Below are 14,753 nucleotides of genomic sequence, written 5' to 3' on the forward strand. Positions count from 1 at the left end.
ACCTGTACAGTAAGCTATAGGGAATAAATACCCATTATGCATATGAAAATACACCGTCTGTACAAAATTATGCCTAAAGGTACCTAAATCGTAAATTGACCCCATTTTGTGATTAATCAGGATAAAGCAGGCATGGGCCGCGCCTACGGTAACATCGGGAACGCCTACTCAGCAGCTGGCTTCTACGAGCAAGCCATCAAGTACCACAAGCAGGAGCTGACAATCTCTAAGGAAGTCCATGATAGGAGCTCCGAGGCGTCGACTCATGGGAACTTGGCTGTGGCGTACCAGGCACTCGGGGCGCATGATATGGCCTTGTTTCATTACAGAGCACATTTAGGTGAGTACATTTTGAACGTTCGTTACGCGCGCCGTGCATATAGCGGAGGGGTGAACGGGAGAACAAACGATAATTCCACAGAATTCGAGCGCAGATTGTAATGGTTCAAAAGAACAAACGTTATTTTCTGGTGTAATTGTTGATTGTCGGATGTTTATTCTATTCAGACAATCATTTATTTATTTAATCTTTATTGCACAAAAGAAAATACAAATGTACAAAAGGCGGACTTAATGCTACAAGGCATTCTCTACCAGTCAACCTTCGGGCAAAGCAGATAACTTGTAGGCGGTGCAACATCACGTTGTAATTACAAAACAAAGTAGGTATTTTTCATCATATTGTAGCTAACTGTTATCGATCACACAAATACTAGCCTTGCCTATGCCTACAGATTTCCAGATCTAATTCACGGCATTCGTCTATGACGGGTCAAGGGGCTACAGACGTGCAAGGATCATTTGTTTGTAGAAAGTAGTGATAGTTCAGATCTGCGGTCATGTCCTAAATTGACACTTTTCATCTCAAGTACTTACTTTTTCAGAACTTTAGTAAACATTACTTTTTATCAATTTCAGGCATAGCCCGCGAACTAAAAGACGCAGCAGGCGAAGCGTGCGCGCTCCTCAACCTCGGCAACTGCCTCTCCTCCCGCGGGGAGTTCGCCCAAGCCGTCCCGTACTACGAACAGCACCTGATGCTGTCACAGGAGCTCGGAGATGTCACTGCGGAGGCCAAGGCTTGCCATTTTCTCGGCTATGCGCATTATTGTCTGGGAAATTATAGAGAGGCTGTTAGGTAAGTTATATTCAGAAACCTTTGATTAACAAATGTCTAATGTATATCACACAATACATACAAAAACCAATAGTAACTAATGACATTTACAGGCACAAAAAATGTCCTTTCTATTCCATTCTGATGGGTACAATCGACATCACGGTACAATGTACATTACATACACTAAAATTCTTCTAATTGCAAATTTAGACCTGTTACGTTTCCTCCACGTATTTTCTCTCTCTCTCTCCCTAATTATATACCTACTTATTCTGTTCTTGCAGATATTACGACCAAGACCTCTCACTAGCCAAAGATCTTCAAGACAAAATGAACATGGGCAGAGCATACTGCAACCTCGGCCTAGCCCATCTCGCCCTGGGCAACTTAGAAACCGCGTTAGAATGCCAAAAGTATTTCCTTGCCATCGCGCATATGACCCAGCATTTACAGGGCAAGTTCAGAGCATTGGGGAACATCGGGGATGTGTTGATTAAGATGGGAGATGTTGAAGAAGCTGTTAAGATGTATCAGAGGCAGCTCGGGTTCGCGAGACAGGCAAGGGATCGGTCTTTGGAGGCGGCGGCTTGCGGAGCTCTTGGGCTGGCTAGAAGGCTACAAAGGAGGCTTGATGCGGCGTTGGGACATCATACACAGGTACAGCAAATGTTACTTTAGAACTGTCCTTATCTTAAATTGTGCTACTCTCTAACGTAGCGTGTAACCCAGTTTCTTTATCAGCTACAATTTCAATCATTTTCTTTTGTCTATTTGGTACATCATGACTTTATTCTTCGCCTCAATCTGCCTTTCTTGTTCTCCTTTTGTTTTTTTTAGAAAGCTGTCATGTTGTATGTGACCAACAAAGTCATTCGTTAGTTTTTCTCTTCTGTGCTTTAAATTAATCGATCTTTGGTAGAATAATAATCATGTTTTGATTTACTACAGGAACTAACTCTTCGCCAAGAAGCCGGCGACTCAGCAGGAGAAGCCAGGGCCCACTCCCACTTAGGAGCCGTCCACATGGCCTTAGGTCACTACTCGCACGCAGCACGATGCTATAGGGAACAACTAGAGAGGGCACAAGAGCTGCAGGACTGTGCTCTGGAAGCACAGGCTTACGGCAACTTGGGCATTGCGAAGCTTAACATGGGACATTATGAGGATGCTATTGGATATTTAGAACAGGTAATATTCTTTAAGTTGATTAGGAGCAACTCTCAATGCAGGCCATTTAGTTTTTCAATTCTCACAGTCGTGGAAAGCAATGATTTGTCACTTTTGGTTTTCCAGTCCTCATGATCGAAATAAGCAGTCATTTGTCACTTTTCAGTTATTTAACAATGGTTTGAAGATTCGAAAATTACGAATCTTTGTTTTCCGCGTTTGTTTAATAATTAGTCAAGAGCCGGCTTCAGTGCCACGCTTGCAGAACAGCTCGTGACAGTTTTTTATGAATCGATTTGTAGTTCTATTATCCGGAAACCATTTAGTCGGCTTTGGGTTCCCCGGTTCACTCTTACGTTTTTCTTACAGCAACTAGCCATCCTAGAACGAGTGAACTCCCCAACCTGCCAACTAGATAAGGCTCGAGCGCTAGGCTCTCTCGGTGACTGCTACGACGCTCTTGGCGACCCGGACGAGGCGGCCAAATATCATGAACAGCACTTGACTGCTGCCTTAAAGCTGGACAACTCGCGGGAGCAGGAAAGGGCGTATAGAGGCTTGGGGCTAAGTCACAAGTAAGTGATAATGGATAACAATTTTGCATAATCCTTATTATTTGACTTCCCATATCACCAGCAGTAATGTTACTTTCAAATGCATAAAAAACCGTTTAACCCGTTGGGGTTGTTGTTTTCCGACAGTTGTATCGGAAAACAACAACAACAAACAAACAATTTATTTTTCTTCATTCGAACAAATGTCATTCTTACTCATAAGCATAAAGGTACTCGTTCAATAACAGCGTACGAGTACCTTAGCGTACGTTCTGCCTTACATACAAGGGGTTCAGTTTCTCGTATTTACAATTTTATTATAAAAACATTCATAAAAAGATAGTATCAAAACTATAGTCTTTGAGAATTATAAAACAGACTATTTATTAATACTCGTTTTCATGAACATTTCAGATCGGTTGGTAATCTCCAGCAAGCGCTAGTCTGTCTGGAAAAGCGTCTTGTGGTGTCCCACGAGCTGGGCATGCCGGAGGCCAAGGCACAGGCGTACGGCGAGTTGGGCGCGCTGCACATCGCTCTCAACAATCTGGAGCAGGCCGTTTCGTGCTTGGAGCATCAGAAGAACATTGCCAAGTAAGCTTAAATTACATATTCTTTGATCCCAAATGCTTTATAATTATAAAAGTCATTAGATTTCAAGCGTAAGTTGCGAAGTTGCGTTGGATTGGTACAATCTGCAGTAATATTTGTGTGCGTTTTCCAACCTGAAGAATAACCAAGTTGCAAAATTTTATCGGTTGTCTTACTCCCAAACTAGAATACTCACTCGCTAATGTTCACTCTTAATTCACTATTTGGCGGTTGATAATGCCTTATGTTGTTCAGGCCTTATTGACGAATTTCCTCATACAACGCTGTTAGCAACATACGACGTCAATGGGAGACCACGACCTGGCATATGCACCTGGCGAATGGTTTACATTGATATTTTTATCGTTACAGGGAGCTAAACAACCAAATAATGGAAGCCGAAGCGTGCCACTCTCTGGGCGTGGCACAGCACGCACTAGGCGACCACGCTGCATCCGTTCGACATCACCGAGCTGAACTGGAACTGGCTCATAGACTAGGGCTCACGCATCTGCAGGTACAGGACCTTTCTAATAGAAGTGGAACTCTCTCGACAATTGGAAACCATTGCTACCGACAGATGTTGTTAGAAGCACGTCGCTTCTTGCGTGAGACGAGAATAAGTCGATTGCTACTCGCTTCCTTGTGGCCAGTCGGAAAGCTACTTCAAATAGACCATCGAGATTCATAAGTAAATAAAAAGTTTAAAAAAAGTAAGTAGTAGTTAAGTAGGGCTTCTAGTCCAACTGATAGTGCTGATTTATATTTAATTTGTAATGGAATAAGTACCGTTTGTCTTCAGGCTCGCGCGTGTGGCGGACTGGGTGCGGCGCATGCTTCGATGGGTGCTCACGCGGAGGCCGCTCGTTGGCATGAGTCCAGACTACGGCATGCCACTGCTGCAGGTTATTATCAGCAATATTAACATACTTTTAAGATCTAATTGTTATTTAAAAGTTGTGCTAAATATTGAAAAGCGTCAGAAAGCGATGTATGCTGGAGATATTTATTTACCAGGATAACCTACCTGCTGTCGGCATCCTCCTTTAGCCTAATTTTATGGCAGCTGTTGAGACCTTCGTACTAAATTGGTGCCTTGTCAGAATTAAATTGTTGCTGCTCTTGCTCATCTACAAAAAAATTGTGTCAGAAACCGTAACAGTTTCTATGTTTACAGGAGACACGCGAGGCCGAGCTCAAGCGTTGGCAGATTTGGGACGAGCTCACCTCGCCATGGGAGCGTGTGGCAGTGCCGTCTCTTACTTGAGGCAAGCGCTAGCAGCTACTGAAGGCTTAGCTGATGTTGATGAAGAGGTACGCTAACGATATAAAGTAGCATGTAAGAGTTGGCCTTTAGATAAGTGGATTACGATTCACCTTTTAAGAAAACGTGAATAAAATGAACGTGTTTTTCAGGCTCGAGTCCGCCACAGACTGGGCTTCGCACTGTGGGCTTCAGGCGAGCTAGAAGAAGCCAAAGAGCAGCTGCACGCTGCACTCAGGGTGCTCGAGTCGGGCAGCGAAAAGCACAGGAGCAAGAAGATCACGGCGCTCTACACTTCCACGCAACACGCCTTGCAGCGGGTGCTTGTGGGTAAGTCACTCGTACTTTTATTTTTTAGTTTTTAACGAAAAAACTGACGACTCTGGAACTAACGACGTAGTATGACATCTGCGTAGACCTTTTTTAGGGTTCCGCAGCCAATTTAACGATATTTATCGGTAAAATTATTTCTAAGCTTAGTCTATCCCAGTTAGCTTGTTTCGCCGGCGTGTGATCTTGGTTTGTATTTAAACTAGGAAACAATTTTTGATTTATTTATATATTTGGTCCAGCCCTGGGTATTGTAATTGGGCGCCTCGGTCAGTTTTTTCTTCGTAACTATACACTAACTATATGACTTCTGTTTCAAATTGTGATGTTTATTTTGTCTTTAGAATTGGGACGTCACTCGGAGGCTCTAGTGGTTGCGGAACGCGGCCGCTGCCGAGCGTTGGACACTGTCGGAGAGAAGCAGAGCTCATTGAACATAACCAACTTGGATCTGCATGCCGTGCAAAGGTACTTTTTGTGATTTTATGACATTCTCAATCAGAACTCACTCAAGCTTTTTGCATACTAAACCTCACCTCTTCTCAAAGATGCCGAAGACTTCAAGGTATTATTTCTAGATCCATCTTCAGATTAAATGTAATATGTGAATTTATTGAACAGAAACAACGGAGTAATCCGTCGAAGCCTACACTGAACTATCATATTTAATTAATTATATAAATTTCAACTTGGAGTAAATATTCTTGGTCTACCTGAATTGTTTTTAATTTGTTTCAATTACTTCTTATACTTTTAATCATGAACCTTTTATTCTGTAGAAGCCTCGCAGAAGAGGCAATCAAAACCCCGGAGCCGTGGTGTCCGGCCAACATCGACCAAGTCCTGGAGGTGGTAAACAAGCAAAAAGCCCCCGTCTTGTACTACAGTCTGGCCGCTGGCCGGCTTTACGCGTGGCTGCTTCAGCCGCATAAGGGTATGATACGATACGATATCTATACAGTATGTAGGTAAACTTAAAAAGGCAAACCTTGTAATCCGTAAAAGTTTATATCAGAAAATTTTTACGTGGCCTTCAAACATTTTTGAAAAATTTGGTCTTATCCTTTATAAATTTTATTTTGTTCTCTATCTCTATCTTAATCTGTTCTCGTGAAAATGGGTTTGAATTTGGATTTTCAAGTTCAAAAGAAGAATAATTTCTCTATTAACAAATACAGACGATTTGGATACCACTTCATTCTTTTGGAGTCTAATGTTAAAAAAGTACATGCAAATGAATTATTCTTAATGTCCAATTTCCTTGGTTTTAGGTATTCTAAGATTCCATCAAATTTCGCTGATCGAAGAAACCGAAGAAAGCGACAACAGTTTGCCTGACATCAGTCCTGACGATTTGCATATGAATACTGGTAAGTTATTTCGAGTAAAGTATCTTAGAGGTATATTATTGTTTATTTATTGTTATTTAAATATAAGCTACAACAACTAACAAGATCTACCCGCACTCTGGTAAAAATCACAAGTAACAATTTAATTCAGGCAGCATACATTCGAGTACAGTCGCCCTAACATAAGTGTATCCACTTTTGTTTTTTCTACATTGCATCCGATGTCAACTTCGCGTCGTTGTGAAGATTCTTGGGCAGATATTTTGCCAGCAGTAGCCATTTTTTGGCTGAAATGATCAACGCCATTTCATTGCTGATCCAAGAATTAGTTTTTACATTTTTGTGTTGTAGGTGGCCTCAGCAAACTTGAACGATGTATAACGGAATGGTCGGTTTGGCTGAAGACGTCCGCTGAGCGTAGAAACGACAACGACGACCAATGGGAGCCCGAGGAGTTGCCTGCTGGAGGACTCGCCAGAATGGTAAATTTATTATTGTTATTGTTGATACAGTTGTTAAGTAACTTGCTAATAAATATCTCCTTTTACAATACTACTACCCGCCCATATATACTATTAATATTTTTCAGGTTGCTCGCAATCATCTTCTGAACTCGTCGAATTACTCACTGAGCTCGCTCTTTAGTGTGGGATCGGTCGGCGGATCCGTCGCTGGATCTGTTGCTAGTCTACAAGGATCAACGAGGTTTGTAAAGTTCTACCTATTCTTTCGGGTTCTTCTGCGTAATATAGCACTACTCTATTACAATATGCTTATGAGCTCTGATTTTCGCACTTAATCCAAAAATATCGGTCTGTTGTGATTGTAAAGCCAGCTAGAGAGCTAGCCAGCCTAACTTCATTCAGAAACGCAAGATCCTCATGGTGTCTCAGCACGCTTCCCAAAGTAGTCACAGATTTGACTGCATTATATAGATTAGCAGTATTTACACCTATGATATATAATTATTTGTTCAGATCCAGCGTCCACGGGTCCCGCAAAAAGCAGCCATCGTGGCAAGGACCGGCTTGTCTGAGCACCCTGTACCAGATGCTTCTGGCTCCCTTCGAAGATCTCTTGCCGGCGTCTTGCAATAACAACCACGGTATATTTCAGTTTCACCATTTATTCGTCTGCATTAACTAACTCCTAAAACATATAATTACTTTATCGCCCCTACGTGGGGCCATTCCTTCACAATTAATACATGTCAGCTTTACTTTGTCAAACTTGAATTTTAATATTACGTAAAGATGAGGTACAATGGAAACCATAACGTTAACCCTGTACCATGATAGCTGCAATCGGCACTCACGTGAGCAATTCGTAGTGCGGCAATTTTCTCAACCATCTCGCTTTTTATTGATTAAAAATTGCTTAAAAGTGTCCTGCTTTATCTAAGTACTTGTAAATAATCCACTGTTTTTTTTTCAGCATCCCACGGTCGGCGCGGCTGCGGCGGTAGACGCGAGCTGGTGCTGGTGGTGGAGGGCGCGCTGTACGCGTGTCCTTGGGGCGCGCTGCGCGGCGCCGAGGAGCCGCTGTGCGAGCGCTACGCGCTGCTCGCGGCGCCCGCGCTGCGCCCGCTGCGACACCACCGGCCCAGGGCCAGGCCCCACGAGCGAGGTAAGGACCGGCTGCTAACCCACCTTTACCAGCATAATCGTTGATCAGCTCATACATGTAGGAGGTACGAGACGCAAAGATGGTCGACGAACACGATCAGACTATAAATGAAAAAAGTTCAATCTGGCGCCCATTTTTTTCTAACTTTGTCACGCGTCGAACTCCTTACGATCCTTAAGATCGTGAGATTATTATTGCTGCGTTATTGTTTCTCAACTTCACCGTTGTTATTTATCCAGGTGCAACAGCCTCAACCTCCAACGCAGAAGCGGGCATGCGTTGCTTAGTAGTCGGCGGCCCACGCGTGGGCGGAGGGCGCTGGGCCGGCGTGCACGCACAACTGAAGGAGGCCGAATTGGTTGCCGATATGCTGAGGGTCTCGGCTCTCACTGACTATCAGGTATGTCGCCTACCTTTTGGTTTAAATCGAAATGAATAACTTGTCATTGACAATAACACTTCACGCCTGTAACCAGGAGGGCCCCTCTTCGATTGCCGGACGCTCTCTTGCGAAATAAAAGGTCTAACATTTCGAGCGACCGAATATACTACGAAGCTCTCAACTCAACACATTTTTGACTTCTAAAAACTGTCCATATGACTGGCACTTTGTGTCACATATCACAGAAAGTTATCCCTTTTCCATAAATATAACACGCCAGAAGCTTTAAACCGGAAAAGTACACCATTTCCCGCTATTAAAAAGAATACTTGTGAGTGATCAATAATAGTGTTCATTGGCTAAAATAACATTCTATATACCTAGTTAAGTCGCTCACGGCACAGTTCCAATTTCAGTCAGACTTCTATAGTTATTAATGTTATTATATTTCGTTGGTACCAATTAACAAAAGGGTCCTGTTATGCCCTATCCACTTCACGCAAGCTTCAGTCAGAATCTGCAACACATTGCTATTGATATGTATTTCTTCAACAGGCATCAAAAGAAGCTGTATTGGCACAACTGCCCCAAGCCGAATGTGTACATTTCGCCACTCACATCTGTTGGAAGACACCTGCTATTGTTCTGAGTCCTGGCGAAGTAGTAAGCAATATTTTAAATGTCACTAAATCTAAATTTTACACAGTCTTTTTGTTTATTTCGGTAGTGAATGAAAAAGATCTGGTATGTGAAGTCATGAAAATGGTAGAAGTTAACACAAACAGATACTAACAGTATTAGGGTCTATTGCACCAAACCTTCTGTCACCTGTACAGCGTCTGCTAAATTTTCTCTGCTGAGTGATGTTGATCAGTCTGTCAAGTGTGGTTGGTGCAACCCGCCCTTAGAGTGTGTAATAAGTATATATATATACGGATCTTAACTTACGATAAATTCTTTCCTTAGGTTGACTCTCAATCCAAACGTCTGTTGAACACTAGTGGAGGCAGCGGAGCAGCTGACACGTCGACTGAAAACGAAGAAGAAAGTAAGTAAAGTGAATATATGACATATTTCAAACAATTAGATAGTTTTGAAATATTACTGGAAAAGTGAGTACGACAAAACACATTATGATATAATTACGATTCATTTTACAGATGCTGAAATGACATCGAGTAACGAGGAATTACCACCTGCCTCCGAGTTCATGCTGACAGCTTCAGAGATAATGAGCATGAAGATCACTGCCAGATTGGTAAGAATACTTAAAAGCATATATTTAAATTTCAACATGTTAGTTTTAAATCCGTATTCTGCTTGTATGGACTTGATCCGTCGAATTTGGATATTTCAATAGAACTGTATTGTATCCGCCTCGGACGATATGCGGCTAAAATGCAAGCAGTATTCTTTTCTATATTTCCTTTATTTTAATAATTGTTGTTTCTAAAGCTAATGTGGTTATGTATAGATTGCAAACAATGTATATATTCTATTTTTAAATTCAATACATTTTTTATTAGGTGGTGATATCCTGCGCTCCATCCAGCGCAGCTCTCCTCGGCATAGAGAACGAAGACGTCGCACTAGCAGGCGAAGGCGTGTCAGCGTTATGCCGCTCACTCCTAGCGGCCGGGGCGCAGGCTATCCTGCTCACACTGTGGCCGGCTCCGCAAGACACCGCCACTAAGATTCTGTATCGCGCGTTGTATTCGGCGCTGCTGCAGGGAAGCAGGGTTGCCAAGTAAGTTGTTGCGTCTTATGGTAATGTTGCGTTTCTTTCAGAAGGGGAGTAGGTATGTTCTTCTCCTCTAAAATTTCATAATTAGCTTCCATTGGCTGCTTTGTCAACAATGTTCGATGCAGTTACATTTATAAAACTCTCGACCGAGAGTATTCTTCCAACTCTTCCAAGGTTACTAACTATTTAAGGTTTATTGTATCACCAAGACACGACGGTAGGAGATGATGCTTTAATAATTTCCGCTTCTTATTCCCAGAGCCCTCGGCGACGCCATGCAAACGGTCCGCCACACAAAGCTATTCGCACACCCCGCGCATTGGGCCGGGCAGGTGCTGCTCGGAGCCAACGTCCGCCTTAGTAACAAGGTGGCGCTGATGGGGCAGGCGCTGTGCGAGCTACTAGCCTCGCCTGACAAGTGCCGGTGAGTTCAACAGTATTACTCGGAGCCAAGGTCCGCCTCAGCAGCAAGGTGGCATTGATGATAAGATGAGGGAGTTATACGTGGAATAGTCAGCAACTCAGCAGTAGAATTAACTAAACGGGCAAGGTGTTCAAAATGACCTATCAAGCTTTTATTCTCCTCAACTAGGGAACAAATCAAATTATTTTATGAAATATATATTTTTTTTCAAGTAGTCACAATACTATACATAAATTATAAACTGAAATAGGTATCATTCACTAAAGAAAAAGTGACCAAGTCCACCTCCCGCCACCGGTTCGGTTTTTATATCCATTTTAGTTTATAATTTTATTCTCCTGACTATAAAGTTGTGTATGAGTCAATGATGGATTTTCTTGACAGGGATGCTTTACGAGTCTGCCTGCACTTGGTAGAGAAGTCTCTACAGAGAATAGTGAGAGGTCAGAAGAACGCGATGTACACGACACAGAAGAGCATAGAGAACAAAGCAGGGACGGCCGCTGGGTGGAGAGAGCTGTTGATGAGCGTCGGGTTTAGGTATATTTACTTACTCTTTGACGAACCTTTTTAGTATCATTTGAACCTACATTATATTTTCCACATCATCATAAACTTGACACTGAGTTCTTTAGCAAAACTTATTTCAATGTCTTTTATTTTCATTAGGTTCGAGCCAGCAGCCAATGGAATACCTTCTAGCGTATTCTTCCCTCAAAGTGATCCGGAAGAAAGACTTACACAGTGCTCCGCTAGTCTTCAGGCATTATTAGGTTTGTTAAAAGAGCAATTTTAAATACAAAAAACTTGTTATTACTATACTTATTAGTACTATTCGTATTAACTATTGATTATTTTCAGGGCTATCTCCAACAACATTACAAGCACTATCAAAACTCATTTCAAACGGAGACGTTGCCGATGACATAATCGGCGTTATACGTTCCGTGATCTCCCAGTTTTCGGTCAAGAACTCTGAGAGTGATACGATCGAAGTGGCTGTTAACGTCAGACTGTGGCGAGTGAACGGATGCCACGAATTACTGGCGTCTTTGGGCTTCGATCTTGCAGAAGTTGGGCAGGATGAGGTGACTCTGCGAACTGGGAAGGCGGCGAACAGAAGACATATACAGTTCGTGCTTCAAGCGCTACTTGCTCTATTCGGTAAGTACATAGTCCATTGGACTTAGTAAACAAATAAATCTGTCATATCACAGATACAACTAATCCAACAAATAACATTCACTTCAACAGATACGCAAGAAGCGCCAAGAAGTCTCAGTCTGGAGTCCAGCTCGAGTGTGGAATCATTAGCGTCTATCGACGATGGAGACTTAGAACCGCACTCTGATGGAGAACCTCCACCAAGGCAACATCGCCGTAAGTATTCTATGCAATAAAATATCAGAAATTTAAAGTTATCTTCTGAGAAAATTTTAACATCCATTTTATTTTACCTTGCAGAGGAAAGCGCATCATCAGTGCCACCACCCCCATTGCCCCTCGGATCCTGTGGTGGGGCCTTCACAATGTATGTACGCGGCACATCATCTTCCACTGATGTTGGACGCGGCGAGCCGGACGGCAGAACTGCCCCCCCGCCGGCACCTCCACCACCTCGGTACAGGGGCGAGAGTGATGCGGCGTTCACGCCATCACCACCGGTTGCGCCCCAGCCTGCCCCGTCAGCTCCCCAGCGAGACGTCTCTCTTGCGCTCGCACATCAAACCAAAATCAGAACCCTCTACACTAGAAGACCGCCTTCAACTGACGACTCCGACTGGGAAAGCTCCGGCCACGACACCGTCCTAAGGAGACGGCCTGATCACTCCCATGCGAGATACCTTGATGCTTTCTACGATTTAGCTGCAGCACAACCTAGGAGAACTTCTGAAGAAGATAAGACTGAACAGGTGAGGGAAATGAGTCAACCCTCTTCCTCTAAGCGAGTGCCGCGACCTAAAATGGGAACGAGTAGCCGAGAGTCCATGGCTCAGGTTCGTCATATGAGTGGCGAAATGACTCCGACTATATCTGAGGTATATCACGAAAGGAATATTGGCCTAGGCCTCGCGCCTCCACTAGCCGAGCTTCTGCTAGCAGAGGATTCAAAAACAGAGATGAGAGCGGCCAGCTCCAGTGAGAATCTACTTTTGCAAAACTTAGAAAAGCTTGGCCTTCTGGGTGACACGAGCGAAAACGAGGAGCGATGGTGCATCAATAACTCTTCAAGGCCGTGGCTATCGGCGCTGCCTTTAGAAACAGACGTCCAGGGATCGGATCTGACTACTGCTGAAATAATTGAACGTCAGAACAAATTCAAGAAAGAGGTCGAACCGAAGAGGAAGGAAGAGAACGCATATGAGTTAAAGCCGAAAGAGGAGGCAGCGGGGCCGAGCACAATGGAAAAGAGATCCGTGTCTCCCTTCTCAGAGATGTCTCGGAGAGACGAAGGGGACGGCAGGAGTATAGCGGATTCCCATTCTTCGTATAAGGCGTTGGTGCTGAGTCCCCGCGCGCCGTACTTGCCGGAGGAGGGCGAGGGGGGCGCCCCCGCGCCGACGGAGGGCGGCAAGACGCACCCGCGCCCGCGCAGGCCTCCAGTGCCCAAAACGAGACCTGCGTATACGACGCTTGATTTCCCACCGAAATAACTAAATGTGAGTGAAATGTTTCGATTCCTTTGTACTCATTATTAGTGTAAAAAGTGAATGTAGTTATTGCAATTAGTTTAATTTAGTTAACAGGCTGTAAAATACTTTGAATGCTCAAGCAATTATTATATGTTTATGGTTAATTTGTAAGTAAGCACTTTATTTGTTTAATTAGTTATATTTTTATATCGTTCTATACTATATAAAATAATGATTTTACATCTTAAGTACCACAAGTATCGTAGGTATCCTCTAGCGTTAGTATTTATTTCAACTCTTCTACTTATTTCTGTTATTGATGTTATAGGTAGTTATACTAGTACTCTGAAATAAACCTTGCCATTGTATATACAGTAAACATTTAAGTAATGTGTCACAATTGATCATAAACGTATTGAATATTAACATCTTTGTTTAAATAGTGCCTACCCAAAACCACCGAGGAATTATCATCATCATTCCACGCAGACGAAGTGTGCAGAGATCTAGTTCCTACTAAGTCGATGTAATAAAATTCAACACAATTAGTAATTACCTACTACTATCAAGTGACTATCAAAAACAATAATTATCGTAATCTGATAATGTTAATTGATTCGCAATTAATTGATCGGTAACTTGACACGAAAACCGACTAAAAAGGATAAAATAAAATATTATCCTTTATATGCGTTACCAACTGATATGTTTGAAGTCGGGTGCCGGTGCCAAGCCAAATTTTTGAAGCATTGAAGCATGCCATGATTTTGGTGCGGTGCGATAACAATTGACAATGGACATGTTTGCTAACGCGTAAAATTTATGTAAGAAAGTAAGTAAGGAAGTAAATATTCTTTATTGTATTGTATTCATTTAATTCAAGCAACATGGCCCAAGCACACAAGCAATAAAAGCTTTGAAACATAAAAATGTATTAAAATTAAAATACAAAATTAAAATAATTAAAATATGTATTACTAAAATATTAACTAAGTTACGTAAACATGTCAAAAATAAAAGAATAAAAATTAACTAATAAATAAAACATGATTCATATAGAATTTCAAATAAACTAAATTTAAATCGAATGTCATGGTCGCGTAAAAATAAGTAACAATGTCCCTCATAAATTAATTAATACCTATACAAGACTTATTATTTAAACCATTTTTGAGACACTGGTGCGTGCATTGACAACCAGTGCCTCACAAATGGAGTCAACTCGATCTGCGACGACCGCTAGTAGGGCGCTTCCGCTGGCGCGCGCGCGGCGGGCTGCTGACATAGCCCTCTTGCGCATAGTAGCGTAAAAGCACTCCACGCGCGCGTCAGCGAACATACACGAGGCGCTGCAAAACCGCGGCAGCCGCAGCAGCGCCCTAAAGGCGTCATTGTATTGAACACGGAGAGCGTTGTATGCCCTTTGTGTATACTTAACCCACAGGCTGCACGTGTAGAAAGTTGTGCAATATGCACGGAACAGTGTGACTTTTACGTTATGCGAGCAACTGGCAAACCTGCGGGCTATCATATTGGCACGAACTGACAATGCTCTCCGTTCCCTTTCAA

General features: G+C 42.8%; 1 protein-coding gene across 2 annotated transcripts in view; it reads left to right on the plus strand.

Annotated features, from left to right (window-relative positions):
• Positions 1-13,575, plus strand: part of LOC134750210 (tetratricopeptide repeat protein 28) — a 109,311-nt gene extending 95,736 nt beyond the window's left edge. Inside the window, exons 12-39 of one of the 2 annotated variants that reach the window (XM_063685341.1) lie at positions 121-340; positions 919-1,138; positions 1,405-1,777; positions 2,069-2,308; positions 2,657-2,862; positions 3,256-3,435; positions 3,805-3,949; positions 4,235-4,337; positions 4,610-4,746; positions 4,849-5,026; positions 5,371-5,494; positions 5,806-5,960; positions 6,298-6,396; positions 6,727-6,857; positions 6,965-7,080; positions 7,353-7,480; positions 7,810-8,001; positions 8,241-8,401; positions 8,939-9,046; positions 9,350-9,431; positions 9,544-9,641; positions 9,910-10,130; positions 10,387-10,551; positions 10,936-11,091; positions 11,221-11,324; positions 11,413-11,715; positions 11,806-11,931; positions 12,016-13,575. In XM_063685341.1, coding sequence (XP_063541411.1) covers positions 121-340; positions 919-1,138; positions 1,405-1,777; positions 2,069-2,308; positions 2,657-2,862; positions 3,256-3,435; positions 3,805-3,949; positions 4,235-4,337; positions 4,610-4,746; positions 4,849-5,026; positions 5,371-5,494; positions 5,806-5,960; positions 6,298-6,396; positions 6,727-6,857; positions 6,965-7,080; positions 7,353-7,480; positions 7,810-8,001; positions 8,241-8,401; positions 8,939-9,046; positions 9,350-9,431; positions 9,544-9,641; positions 9,910-10,130; positions 10,387-10,551; positions 10,936-11,091; positions 11,221-11,324; positions 11,413-11,715; positions 11,806-11,931; positions 12,016-13,205 — 5,661 coding nt within the window. In that variant the 3' untranslated portion in view covers positions 13,206-13,575. The remainder of the gene's footprint in view (positions 1-120; positions 341-918; positions 1,139-1,404; positions 1,778-2,068; positions 2,309-2,656; positions 2,863-3,255; positions 3,436-3,804; positions 3,950-4,234; positions 4,338-4,609; positions 4,747-4,848; positions 5,027-5,370; positions 5,495-5,805; positions 5,961-6,297; positions 6,397-6,726; positions 6,858-6,964; positions 7,081-7,352; positions 7,481-7,809; positions 8,002-8,240; positions 8,402-8,938; positions 9,047-9,349; positions 9,432-9,543; positions 9,642-9,909; positions 10,131-10,386; positions 10,552-10,935; positions 11,092-11,220; positions 11,325-11,412; positions 11,716-11,805; positions 11,932-12,015) is intronic. The other variant, XM_063685342.1, reaches the window with a different exon arrangement.
• The last annotated feature ends 1,178 nt before the right edge of the window (positions 13,576-14,753 follow it).

This window comes from Cydia strobilella, chromosome 19, assembly GCF_947568885.1.
Source record: "Cydia strobilella chromosome 19, ilCydStro3.1, whole genome shotgun sequence".
NCBI classification, from domain to species: Eukaryota; Metazoa; Arthropoda; class Insecta; order Lepidoptera; family Tortricidae; genus Cydia; species Cydia strobilella.